The 14080-nt window shown below is 37.9% G+C and overlaps 1 protein-coding gene and 1 non-coding gene across 2 annotated transcripts; one reads left to right on the plus strand and one right to left on the minus strand.

Annotated features, from left to right (window-relative positions):
* The first annotated feature begins 4265 nt into the window (after window positions 1–4265).
* LOC147928987 (small nucleolar RNA R71) lies at window positions 4266–4372 on the plus strand. Its single transcript, XR_015581112.1, has one exon. It is a non-coding gene; the product is annotated as a small nucleolar RNA R71 (small nucleolar RNA).
* Window positions 4373–11439: 7067 nt separating this feature from the next.
* On the minus strand, window positions 11440–11583 carry LOC109128872 (cysteine-rich/transmembrane domain protein B). Its single transcript, XM_019236013.1, has one exon. The coding sequence runs from the start codon at window positions 11581–11583 to the stop codon at window positions 11440–11442; it is 144 nt and encodes a 47-aa protein (XP_019091558.1).
* Window positions 11584–14080: the final 2497 nt, after the last annotated feature.

Below are 14080 nucleotides of genomic sequence, written 5' to 3' on the forward strand. Positions count from 1 at the left end.
TTTGTTTTTGAGTTAAAAAAAAATGGTTTTATTGAGTCAAAATTTTTGTTGGGAACTATGATTTTTCTTTTTAGTGTACTGCCTTGGTTGATTAATGCTGCAGATTGAATCCAAAATCCGACTAATGAAAAATCCAGTGGCTGACCAGTAAACCAGAGACATCCGAATTTCCAACAGAATCCATAAAAGCCTGAGGTAACTTCTGTACTTTTCTTTTTACCTCATCAAAGAGATTGATGTTCATAGAGCTTGACTCCTTGTTCATACCTGACAAGTAAGATTTTAGAAAAAAAATGATACTCCTCTCCCTTATTTAAGTTTAAAATATTGTCCTGAGAGCTTAGTTTTAAAAAAAAATAAAAGAATAAAAGATGAAATGATTTTGATCAATTTAGAGAGGTAGGTAAATTACCGGTGACCTCATTATTCTACTCTTGAGTCAAATGATCACACAAAGCTTGGAAGCGAGGGGTAGGTAAATTACCAATGACCCCATTATTCGCCTACAACTTTGAGAAAAAAAAAATAGTAAAAAAAACAAAGCAAAGCTCTAAGGAAGATTAAAAAATAAGTCTGGGGGAGAGAAAGAGTACCACATATTGTACAAGATATTGCCTTGCTTGTTATGGTATTGTACGAGAATGAGTCTAGAAGGTTCTTGACACTGATCAAATTGATGAGACCCATCGATGAAGGCTTAATGGAGGAAGTAGTGGAATTTGGTTTGAATTTGGGATGCTATGAAAGTCAACGGAGAAGTACATGGTGGTTCGATTTGGATTTATCTGCTAAGCATATGGATTATGGTTTGGATGATCATGGCATTATTTTAAAAGGAAAATGAGTTTCTGCGTTTTCAAACCTCTTTCACAGGTCTAAGTTTCTGTTTTGCTTGAGGACAAGCAAAGACTAAGTCTGGGGGAGTTGATATATCATGGTTTTTAGGTGTTTTTAGCCATGATATAAGTCCTAATTATAGTCTTTTAAGTATTTTTAGTCTTTTGAGTCTTTATAGGATTTAACATGGATGGGAGCTTAATGGAGCTAAATAGGAAGATTTGGAGCTTAATCAAGCATTGAGGCTGAAGCTGTGAAGTTCAGAGACAAGTTCAGAGACAAGCATCGATCGATGCTTCATATGTGTCGATCGATGCACAGCCAAAGTCGAAATCGGAAGTTTCTCTCACAAGTTTTGAAGATTTACAAAGCTGCCCCAAAGTTTTCCATATTTGCATCATTTGTCCCTGGACGTTTTTAGGAATATAAATAAGATTTTTATGGTAATTGTTGAGACCTAAGCTTTATTTTCCTGCAACTTTTTGAGAGCAAAACCCTGAGAGATTTTTAGAGAGCTTTTGGAGAGAAGAATTCAAGACTTCTTCAGAGAAGATTCAGAACTCCTTTTCTTCTTCTTTTAATCTCTTAATGCTATTTATTTTATTCATGATTTGTGTTCTTGCAATTATGTCTGAGTAGATCTGCTTGTTAGGTTTAGGGTTTCTCATTAGGGATTTCATGGTTTATTAGATCTGTTATTATATAGGATTCATTATCTTTCTTGTTCTTCACCATAGGTTGTTTTTAATGCTAGATCTTTGATTAGTCATCTGGATTTAGATCTTTGGATTATTGATTGATATGAGAATATAATTGATTTTCCTGACAAAAACCTTTGGTGAGCAAAATACCTATTTGCAAAGAGATTTGATTTAGGGATTTTGTGAACTTATCTAAACTTGATTTTATTGCTGGTTTTTAACTAGAATTTTGCAAAGAGATTTGGATTTTCGGGTTTTAAAACTTAGATAATATTTGCAGTGACAACTGATTTATTTTATAATTATGTTTAGAGTTCAAGAACGGTGCTTAATTATTGAATCCTGCTTACTTAATTAATTGATCTGATTTTCCATGATTTCCTGAGAATTTCCCTAGGCCTAGCGTTTTTAATTCCTGAATTTTACAACTCTTTATTTCTGTTTAATCTTGCAATTTAATTTAATATTTTAATTTAGCATAATTAAAAGATTCATAAGTCTATTGTGTGATCTAGAGTCTCTGTGGATTCGACCCCTAGAGTATTACAACTCCAAGGCTGTTAGTACCATTAGGGTATTACAATTTGAGCATATCAAGCGTGAACGAGGCAACGGACATGTCGACTCGAGGTGACCCTCATGGTGTTGGTCGAGTGGACAAAGGTTGGTGAGGTGACAATACCAGAGTAGCTTCGACAGTGGCGGTGGACAGTGGAATAGATGCGGCTCGAGCGGTGGCTCGATCGAGTGGGACGTCGGTGTCTCGAGTTGGGTCTTGACGCGATCGAGTTGGAGATCTCATGTTCTGAAGTCTCTGCCTCAACTGCACATATTTCATCTGCCTTAGATAGCTGCTCAAGCTCCTCTTGTCCATCCGTTTCTCTACGGGAGTCTAGCAGGTTATTGTAACAAGTGGTCTCCTCATGCAAGAACTCTTCTTCTCCACCCTTGGTCAAAGCAGTCTTGAGATGATCCTTCTCAGCTAATTCCTCCAACAACTCATCAGCCAATTTATCCATCTCTTCAATGTAGAAGACTTGTCCTCCTATCGTTGGCTTCTTCAAGATATCCTTGATGTCAAACTTCATAATGAAGTCGTCGCCCAGATTGAGATCAATCTTGCCATTTCTGACATCAATGATGGCTCCAGCAGTCGCCAGGAATGGTCTTCCTAATATCATAGGATCTTTTGGTTCTTCATCCATTTCCAGAACCACAAAGTCGGTTGGCACTTCCACGTCTCTAATCCTGACAGGTAAATCTTCTAAAATACCATGTGGAAGTCTCATTGTTCTATCTGCAAGGATGAGGGAGATGTCGCAACCTTTAAACCTTGTAAAACCCAACCTTTTAGCCACAGAAAGTGGCATAAGATTAACTGAAGCGCCAAGATCACAGAAACACCTATCAAAAGACATAGGTCCAAGGGAGCAAGGTAGAGTGAATGATCCAGGATCTTTGAGCTTCTTGGGTACAATCTCCTTCTGAATGATTGCACTGCACTCAAGACTTCGTACCGACATGTCTTGAACTTCTTTTGATCTCTCCATCACTAATTCGTTGAGGAATTTCTGGTAGTGAGGAACAAGTGCGAATGCATCCAGCAATGGTATCCTCAATTCAATCTCCTTGACTTGTTTTTCGAACAGATCTTTATACTTCTCAGTAAGCTGTTTCTTAAACCTCACTGGAAATGGTAGAGGTGGCTTGTATGGTGGAGGAATGAATCTCACAGGTTTATCCTTGGGAGCAGCGGGTTCTTTAGTAGCTTGAGGAACAGATTGCTTGGCTGACTCAATTGGATCCTTGAGCACCTTGACAAGATACTTTCTATGAACTTCATCTTGAAGAAAATCCTCCCCATCTAAACTCTCATTGTCCTCAATGAGCCGTACATCTACAGCTTGGGTGGTGATAGCATGGATAGTAGCATGGTCCTTGGGGTTTTGAACTTCTTTTCCAGGTAGTTGGCCAGGTGTTTGGGTAAAAGTAGAAGTAGTCTTGCCTTCCATGTACTTGATCTTGGAGTTAAGAGCTTCAAACTTGACATTCAGATCATTGTATGAACATTCCATCCGCTGACTAAGTTCAGCAAACTTCTTGGCAGTATCCATAGAACCGCTAGTTTGACCCTGAAGAAGTTGTTGCATCATTTGCTTCATTTCTTGATCAAGAGCTGGAGTAGGCTGAACCGGTTGAGGGTGGAATCCTGGCGGTGGTCCTGAGGGAGCTTGGTAACCTTGCTGGAACTGCTGCTTTGGGGCGACTTCCAGATTGTAAGGCACAAAAGGTTTTTGTTGACCTTGCTGTTGTTCTTGAGGCGGGTACACCTGATCTTGTGGATTAGCAACATTATTACTTCGGTAAGACAAATTGGGGTTCGTCTTGTAGGGGTTGTAACCTTCGTTGTATCCACCCTGATTCTGGACATACCTGATCTCCTCAGTCTGGTCACCCTCCCCATCTGGAACTTGGAAAGGTTCATCCTCAAAGACAAAGTGGACGCTCCTCTGCTGGCTGAGCAAGAGGCGGTCAAGCTTGTCATTGACACTCTTAAGGTCCCGCTTGTACTTCTCCTCAGAACCAGACTGGGCGAGGTTTTCAACGAGTTCCCATCCTTCATCGACGTCCCTGTTCAGAAAGTTTCCGTTTGAAGCAGTGTCAAGCAGCATGCGTATCTTTGGTAGCACACCATGGTAGAGAGTGCTCAACAATGACTCGTTGCTAAAACCATGGTGTGGACACTGGCTGTGGTAGCCCTTGAAGCGCTCCCAGGCTTCACAGAATGATTCTGAGCTCTTCTGAGTAAAGCTGGAAATCTCATTCCTATGACGTGCCGTTCTGGAGTTGGAGAAAAATTTGGCCAAGAAGGCTTTCTTGCAGGCATCCCAAGTGGTAATTGATCCCTTGGGAAGGTTTTTCTCCCATTGATGAGCTTTGTCTTCCAGGGAGAATGGGAAGAGGCGCAACTTGTAACCATCCTCACTCACGCCGTTGATCTTAGTGAGACTGCACAGACGGTCGAACTTGTCGAAGTGGTCGAGTGGATCCTCCATAGGTAACCCGTGAAACTTGTTTCCTTGGATCATGGAGATCAGACCACTTTTGATTTCGAAGTTGTTGTTCTGCACGGCGGGAGGGACGATTCCAGCACGCTGAGTATGAGTGTTCGGTGCATCCCCAGCACCAATGTTTCGCGGTCCCGGATGTGGTGCATTCTGTTGTTCCATAGTGACTGGTGCGGGATGATCAGTGAGTTGACGACCTTGTCTTGGTCGTTGTAACCGATTGATGTCGTCGATCACAGGAAGGAGATTCTGATGCCCTCTTGATCTGGTGTGCATGCAAGGTTGCAATCAACAGGTACCTGAGATGCAAAACAAACAAGCAGAAAACCAAAGCAAGTCAGTACTCAGAATGATAAGTGTAACGGAACTTAATCTTGCAAAACTTGAAATCTTAAATGTAGCAAACATATCCCAAAATGGCAACGGCGCCAAATTGATACTAGGATTTTTGTGTCTATCCTAGCATGTCTCAGTTAACCTTATGCAGTTGTAGTACAGAAGGTGTCAATCCAAATGAGAAACTTTACTAACAATCGAGATGCAATCAAGCAGTCACAGGTTAAGCCATGTTCGAAATGAGTTTTTGTCTAACAACCTAGAGTGAATGAGATGCAAGAACAAAACGAGGTTACAGAACAAGAGCTAAAATGCAATAACTTAAGAGAGCAAAAACAAGCTAAACGAGCAGAGACAAATGAGCAAGCTATTGGAACAGAAATAAAGAATAAGCTTAAAGATGTAGAAACAATCAGATAAGATAGAAGTCCTAAGGATGGGAGTAATTGATGTCGGTGGAGTCTCATAATCTACAGAGTGTTTAACATGCCACAAGCAAGCTATCCCTAAACAATGAACATCACGACTTAGCTAATCCAATCTCTTGACAGAAGCTACTCAAACTCAAACACTTCCAAACCTAGCTCTCGCTAGAGAAACATGATCAAGTAGGCGTGACAAACAAGTTCATTCACGTCAACAAACACCCTAGACAACTAATCTCTTAGGCTAGGAATATAAGTCTCTGGCACTAGTTGGTCAGACATTTCATCGAACACCTTTTGGGTGTGGAAATGTCTAAGACCTAGTTCCAATTGATCAGAGAGAAACTAGCATTTCTAACACTAGTCCAGAAGGGAATCATAAAAATCAAAGCTTAAACACTCTACATCCTAAGATCCTCCACCTAGTCTATCCCATCCCCAAGAACTCTAGCACTACTCAGATCCGAAAATCATCACTAAAGACACAAATCCAGAAAATATTGAACAAAGCATAATCAGATAGACAAGAATGAAATGAACAACTTTGCAGAAGAAATAAAATTCAAAAACTCAATAAAATCAAAGCTATCTGGATTACAAAGTCTCCAGCGTTTTAGGTGGCTCGGTAAACCTTAGGGAAAAGAAAACAAAAACGAGATCAAAAGATAAAAAACTGCCCCTCGTGAAAACTTGACAAAACATATTTATAGTATCACATCGAAATCTCTAAAACATAAAACGACAATATAGAACGTCGGTTCAGAAATCCTTCTCGGACGCGTCTTCAGGACAAGACTAGGACGTCGGTTTAAGAGCATCGATCGAGTCGCATCGTGAGAGTGTCGATCGAGTCGTGAAGTGAGAGTGTCGATCGAGTCGCGACGTGAGAGTGTCGATCGAGTCGCGACGTGAGAGTGTCGATTGAGTCGCGTCTTGAGAACGTCGATCGAGTGGAAGCTTGAAAGGTCGATCGAGTGGAAGCTTGAAAGGTGTCGTTGAGAGCTGCTGATCGAGTCGCGTCTTGAGGGTGCTCAAGAGTGTCGTCTGAGAGCTGCTGATCAAGTCGCGTCTTGAGGGTGCTCAGGAGCCCTCCTGGGACGTCTTGGTCGAGTCGCTGCTAACATCCGATCGAGTGGGAGCTCTTCTTTGTGTGCGGGTCGAGTCGGAGTTCAGAATGTACGTGCATCCATTAAAACGGTGATAACTTTTGAACTACGCCTTCGATTGGCTTGAAAGAAACGGCATTGGAAACATGACTCAATTATCTACAACTTTGCTGAAGAAGGTGAAGGCTTAATCCCAAATTAAAATCTTCACTCGACTCGATCAAAGACTTGGAAGGTTGGGTCGCGCTGGGTAGTGTAGAACGAGTCGTTGGACTGCTCTCCTGCTCTCTGTTTGCTCTTGATAGTTTGGACATCTCCTAAAACACCTGAAATAACACCAATATGCAAGATGCATGCAAAACCAATGCGAAGACTACCTAAATATGCATATTATGCAAACGAGACGAAAAACAATGCAAAACAATGAGTTAAGAAAACAAAATGAATGAGAAATGCATACTGAAAGTGTGTAAAATATATACATATCAAAAATAGCAAAGATCAATTTTTCAGTATAGAAATGGATGGGTTATGTGTGATATGAACGATTGGATTGGCTAGGGATGTTTTTAGTCTTATGGCTAAATTCGTGTGTACCCGAATTATTTTTGTCTTATGTGATGTGTTTTGCATTTTACGTTATGCATTTTTGTGTCTTTAACTTTTTTTGTATCAAATTTATATTATGCATTTTGTTTATTTTATTATATCTGTGATAATTTTTAAAAATACACTAAATATATTTAAGAGTTTTGTTAACATAGATAAAAAAAAATTCATAAAAACAAAAACAATTTTTTCTCATGTCCGTGGTTTTGTAAACGACACCGTATGTTTCTTCTCCAAGGGCGTCAAGTTTGACGGTGAAGGTATCGATCTACTGGTTGGTTCACGGGCAAATCGAACCAGATGTATTCACCGGCAAATCTGTTCGAAATAGACAGAGAGAAACAATCAGAGAGATCAAGGAAGAAAAAACATAAAAATAGCACTGAGAAAATGTGAAGTACAAGTGAAGAAGAAGCCCAAAAGAAAAACATACACAAAAGAGAAGATGTGAAGAAAGCAAATGAGATTTAAAGGGCGAGAGAGTTTCAGTTTCTTACTGAATGAATCTCTAAATCTGGGTCGGGTCGACAAAGAATTTTGTGAGAGAACACTGAGAACACTGAAATCTCAAATCTGGGGAGAAGGAAAAGAAGCCGTCAATTAAAAGAAGAAAAACGACATCGTTTATCGTTTATCACATGTAATTTTCTTTTTTAAAGTCTCGTGGATACCCATAACCTGATAAGGTAAACCCGAATGAGATGTTCCAATTCGGGTACCCAAACTATTTTTTAAGCCCAGAAAATTTAACATAAAAATCATATTTTTGGATTTCTTATTTTTTATGGGTCCCGCCGGTTATCCATCGGATTAAAACATACTATTAACATCCCTAGGATTGATTATGTATGGATGGATAGTTGTATGAATAAACGTGGATTAGTTATGTGTGCATGGAGCAATTTTTTTGTGACATGCTGGTCATATGAACCAAGTGGATTATTATATTGTGTGGATGGAGCAATTTTTTTTGTGTTTTGTTCTTCAGTTTTGTTGTTGTGAGAATCTCACGTTTTACCCAAGAAAATTATACTCGAGTGTCTAGCTTAGAATTAGAGGTTAGTGTGAATAGTCTTCTTTGTACTCACATGATACGAAGACAACGTCTCCGAGATCAGTATCCTCCATGAGACCATGAACAAATGGAGACCAATAAGCAGTGCCATATTCTTGAATACAAAGCATGTCCAGACATTCGTATTTCTTGATTAGTCATTTATAATTTTTTTTGTATGTTTGATGAGAAAGTTTTGGTAAACCGTGAGCATTTTTCTATAAATTAGGCGTCTTTTCTTGATTTTTGAGTTAAAACATCTGTAATTTTTGTAAGAAATAGCAGTGAGTTTTAAGATGTTATATCATAGGTCATTGTGACCACATGGATTCAACCGCTTGGACAGTTGCTCATGCAACATCGGAAAAGAGACAACGGCATGTGAATGTGATCACAAGTGCAACTTTTAATTGATCTCTGTTTATATAATTCCCCTTGGATAATAACATCACAATTTTTTTTTTTTTTTTGGTAAAAGGTTAAGATATAATAACATCACATTCTTACGCTTTTGTGTGGATTGATACCAATATGATCAAGAAGAGTGACAAAAAAGTTTCTTCTACTCACCAACATTTTTGATGAACATATGTCCACGCCTAAATGGACACATAGAACAAGACACGAATCTAAAACCAGAACAACTCGTGTTGTTGTTGAAGACATCAAAAGATCCAAGACACAATTTTATAGTCAAATTAACAATCCACAAATAGTCATCCACTTTATATTGCTTACACACTAGCCCATGATTTATTCTATTATGTGTCGTGATATACTTTCATGACTCTTCCTCCTTGATTAATAATGGATTTTGAGTTGAGAGTTTTGGGTTTAGGGTTACATGTTAGGGGATAAGGTCTAGTTTATCTTAAATTTGAGGTCTAATTCATATTTTCTACTAAAAAAATCTAAAGATTTGGTTATATTTGTTAAAAATTTTGTGATTTAAATTTATAATTATGGTTTAGGATATAAAGTTTAGGGTTTAGGTTTTAGGACTCAGAGGTTTTGGGGCTTTGAGGATAATGATTAGGCTTTAGAGGTGTAGGATCTATTTATCATCTCTAAGTTTCATGTCCAATTCATGTTTTCTACTAAAATATTTCATATTTGGCTGTATTTATTAAAACTAATGTGGCATTAACTTTATGAATATATTTAGGTTTTAGGGTCTAAATTTTAGAATTTAGGGTTTAGGGCTGAGAGGTTTAAGGTGATGATATAATTTATGATTACATGGTTATGTTTTAAGTGTTATTGTGAGGTTAAAATTTGTTTTATAATTAACCACGACTAATTTACCAATCTACACGAATTTTTTTATTAATTAGACATTTTTTTTTGATGATCATCTAAAAATAAGTGTCCATCTATCTAGTTTGGGTATCCACATATTTTTGAACAAATATGCAATTATAAATGGATAATGTATAATGTAATTGACGACAAAAAAATGTATAATATAATTTATCATCTTAAATACAATGTTCAAGAAAGCGTTAGGCGGTATGTGTACGGTGATCCAACGCCTAACGCCTAGAACGCCTGTAACGCCCGTGTCCCGCGATCCTAAAGGGAGGGGCAATTTGTTTTAAGGAAAATGATAGATAGATGAGCTTAAGTAGCTAAGCTACTAGCTGGAATATGAGCTGCATGAGCTCAACAAACTCGGTGAACCAGCTAGTTAAGCTGTGGTTAGCTACACCAGCTGGTACACTAGCTAGCTCAGCTGGACGAGCTGGCCGACAGCTCAACTTAGCTCGGTGAACTAATCCGGTGCTGACCCAGCTGGGTGGTCCGGTCAGCTAATACTCAAGCTGGAGGAGTGTGGTAGCTCAGTAGCATGAGCGGTCACCATCGAAAGGATGTGACTCATCAAAGATACGCGACCCATCGAAAAGGGGAAAGGAATGGGCGTGTCCTTTCATGGAACACACCCATTGGTGTCCTATATAAGGGATGGAGGAGGTGTGGGCCGTGGAGACGGTTGTACGGGATTCCTTGGCTTGTTTAAGATTCGAGGACAAATTTATATTGGTAGGGGAGAATTATAACATTCGCGAACTAAATAGTACGTTTGGGAGTGGGTGTCGATTTAATTCCCCACCAAGGGGAGTGTCGATCAACAACATTAATTTCTGGTTCGACTGGGTCGATTTAATTTGTTGTTTTGGTTCGGTTTGGTTCAATTGAAATCCCTAACCGACGTATTTAAAGGGAAAGTCGACTTGAGGGTTGGTAGAAGCCGTTTTTTGGCGATTTTCATTTCCGAGAGAGTAAAAAGAAGTTCCAGAGAGTGTTGTTAGGAGATTTTGGAGTTTTGGTGCTTTTCCTTGGAGATCTTTTTTGGGACTGAAGATCCATGGCTAGAGACGTGTTAGAAGGGTTGCTTGGGTGTTGGATTCATCGTTTTGGATCAGAAACTTCCTGCAAAGAGGTCAGTGCATGACCATGGTTGATCTAAGCCTGAGAATCCTTTGGTTTGCCTGTTTTGTGGCTGTTTGTGTTGTTTTCTTGTATGCTTTTGGTTGGTTGTTGGTTCCCATGAGTTTCCAGAACTTTTAGGTGAGTTTCGAACGATTTGGACGAATTGGAAAGCGGATCTTCGACTTTTGGCTTCGAGCAGAACATGTCTTCGGAGTTGGTGTCGATCGACACCAGCTGGGTGTCGGTCGACACCAAGATGTTGACGGCGTGGAGACTTGGCGAGTGTTGATTCTAGGGTTTCCAGGTTAAGAAGGGTGTCGGTCGACACCAGAAGGTGGTGTCGGCGACACCAATCCTTTTTGTAGGCGGCTGATACTTGTTTTCCTGGTTTGTTTGTGTTTGTTTGTTGCTTGTTTAACATTGGAATCTCAGTTTCTTATGTGTATAGCCCAGTAGATGGGAGGATTGCGTCACTGAGTGTTTATGACAATACTCATGCATCTCAATTTGTGTTTGTGGTGCAGGTAAAGGCAAAATGTGATCTGGAATCAAGGCAATAAAGAGGAGGATGTTCTAGTGGCTTGGTTGATTGTTGTCTAGGTTTTTTTAGATGGCTAGAATTGAGTCCTTAGAATGTTGTATAGGATTGTTGGTTCCCTGGTTTATGTTGCATTGATTTATTGGTTTAGATGTTATGGTTTAAGTCTATTGGTTTATTGGTTAATGATTTATTAATTTATTGGTTTAATATTGATTATTTCCGCTGTTTGGGTTGAATGTGGTTACGTTGTTAGTGAATATAGGATCATTAGATTATTATTATTATTATTTTAAAAAAACCGGGTCGGGTCGTATCATGAAAAAAGATAAAAATTACCATCCACGTACAAATCCATCACTGCCTTTGCTCTCCGTCTGATGCACAGTTTGGGGAGAGTCGTCGTCCTTGGTTATCACCATGTAAACCATTGGTGGCGGCAATGTCACATACGGCGTCTCTGTCATTGTCTGCTTCATTTCTGCATACATAAGGCCATCTTTATTGGCATAACACTTAGTGTGTTCTTGGGCTTATTTAAATTAGAAAAAATGAAAAAGTGGGCTTAGATCAGTTTTATTGATCTTATTGTAGAACTGTTTTTTGGGTTGTTCTTGTGTGACGTGGCCGATTGTTATTGGAAAATTTTTTTTGGCAAACGAGAGATCACTCTCATTTCATTTTCTTCGATATTGTCGAGCTAGGGCCATTGTTGGGAGTATCAGGTTTGTTCTCGAATTCACGAAATTCGATCTGGTTTGCTTCTGATTGTGATTGGGTTTGCTCGTTGAGTGGCAAATTTGATAGTGTTCTGAAGCTCTGATTTTGATGATGTTTAGCTAAAATTTCCTGTAATTTGGATCTGTTTGATTGTCTATTCAACATAAAGCTGAGAATTTGATGTTGTTTCTTGTTTGTATCCATGAACATCAATCAAATCGAATGTGTTCTTTAGAGTTCGTGATGTTTGATCCATGTCTATGTTTCGCTATTTTGAGTGCTAATGTGATCGATAGGTTGAATATACTGTTGTTTTTTAAGAGTCTCTAATGTTTGATCGGATTCTGGGCGTAGTTCTGTGAAGTGATTAATAGGTTGAAAATTGGATTAGTGGAAGTGAGATGTAAAGCACTAGACTTGCCCTTCTCTGCTCAGTTTCTATTGAGATTCTACTTATGCTTGTGCAATGACTGCACGATGATCATGTGTAGCTAACAGAAGGGATCAGACCATTCACAATGCCGCTAATGAGACTAGCATGTACTGCACTTGAAAGAGTTCCTCTTACGCATTCAAAGATCATCGAACATCATGCTGCAAAAAGAGGTCTTGAGAACACTGTTAGCTACTTCTTTCGCACGGTGGTAATTGCTTATCCTCTTTTACAACTTGATCAATTTGAGTTTTACAATGTTCTTGTGACTCTTTTGGCAATTGGTTCTTGGTGAAGCTTTCTCACAACTTGATTGATTCTGGTTCGCAATTAGTTTTTGGTCTGCAGTTTAGCTTTCTTACACTGGCATATATTCTGTTCATTGACAGGTGCATCTACCGCATCTGCAAGTTCAACAAAGATCTGGAGCTCTTGGAGGCAGAGGCGAGGAAGAGATCCAAGGAAGAGTAATAATCTTCACGAGTATAGGGAGTTGGTTCCACAAAACCATTATATAAGTAAAGGTTTTCTTTTAACTGCATTTTTTACATTCAAATATTACTGAACCTGAACGAAATTTTGTTAAACAAACCTCAACTATGCTTCTCAACAACATTTTGATTATGAAGCTAAGTTTGCAAAAATGCAGATACTTGTAAATGTTCTTGATTTGTTTAATATTATTATATTATTAAATCTTATGATTTTAAACATGTTCTCCCAATAACTAATTTTTTAACAAAAGATCTTAACTACTGATCTTACATTATTTTCATAATATATTTAGTCTAAGAACACCAAAAATAGTTGCCCCTTTAAAGATGCCCTAACATATTGGTCAAATTTTATATAACAAAGTAGAGAGCCTTCTAAAAACTTGCAACTAGTGATGACACTTGTGGCATGACAGTTTGACACCTGTCCAAAATTAACAAAATTAGTTAAAACCGTTTAGTTATAAACTAATATATGTGTCTTTTTCCTCAAATTTAAATACAATGATATGAATTTAACTACACAAATACATATTAAAATAAAAGGTTCAAATGATTAAAAAAAAGCATAGCACATGAAACTTGAGAACTTGTATTAAAATTAGTTTGTAGATATTTCATATTTTTATTGGGAAAAATCATATTTTTATGGGGAAAATCACATTTTAAACCTTCAAAGTGTCATTGAGTAGCACTTTAAACCTTGAGATATTTTCACTAACATTATAAACCTTTAAAATGATTTCACTAACACTTTAAACCTTAAAACTAACTTTTCTTTTTGTACCACCACGAAAGATGACAAAACAGTAATATCCGCCAACGTGAAATAGTTAAACTATGCTGGTTTGATTTAAATTTAATTTAATTATTTATGACGATTGATAAAAAAAAAATATACATCAAAGCAAAAAAAAATGAAGAATCAGAGGTAAGGTTAAAACATTTGACAAATGTAAAATTGAAGACGACAATATATTTAGAAAACTCATTGGTTTCCAATGAGAAGTCAATCGATTTGAATCAGAATCCAGTGGAGATGCATTTTTTAAATGATTACTAATGTGAAGAGTAACGTCGTAAAAGTTTTGTCTGCAATGAAGATGAACAAATTTTTTTTTTAATCTTTTTATTTATTTATAAAACTAAAACTTATTAGAATTTAAAATTAAACCAACATAGTTTAATTATTTCGCGTTTACGTATATTATTATTCCGTTATTTTTTATGGCAGTACAAAAATGAAAGTTAGTTTGAAGGTTTAAAGTGTTAGTAAAAGCATTCTAAAGGTTCAAAGTGTTAGTAAAATCATTTTAAAGGTTTATAGTG

This window comes from Camelina sativa, chromosome 14 (genome assembly GCF_030686135.1).
Source record: "Camelina sativa cultivar CO46 ecotype springtype chromosome 14, ASM3068613v1".
NCBI lineage: Eukaryota > Viridiplantae > Streptophyta > Magnoliopsida > Brassicales > Brassicaceae > Camelina > Camelina sativa.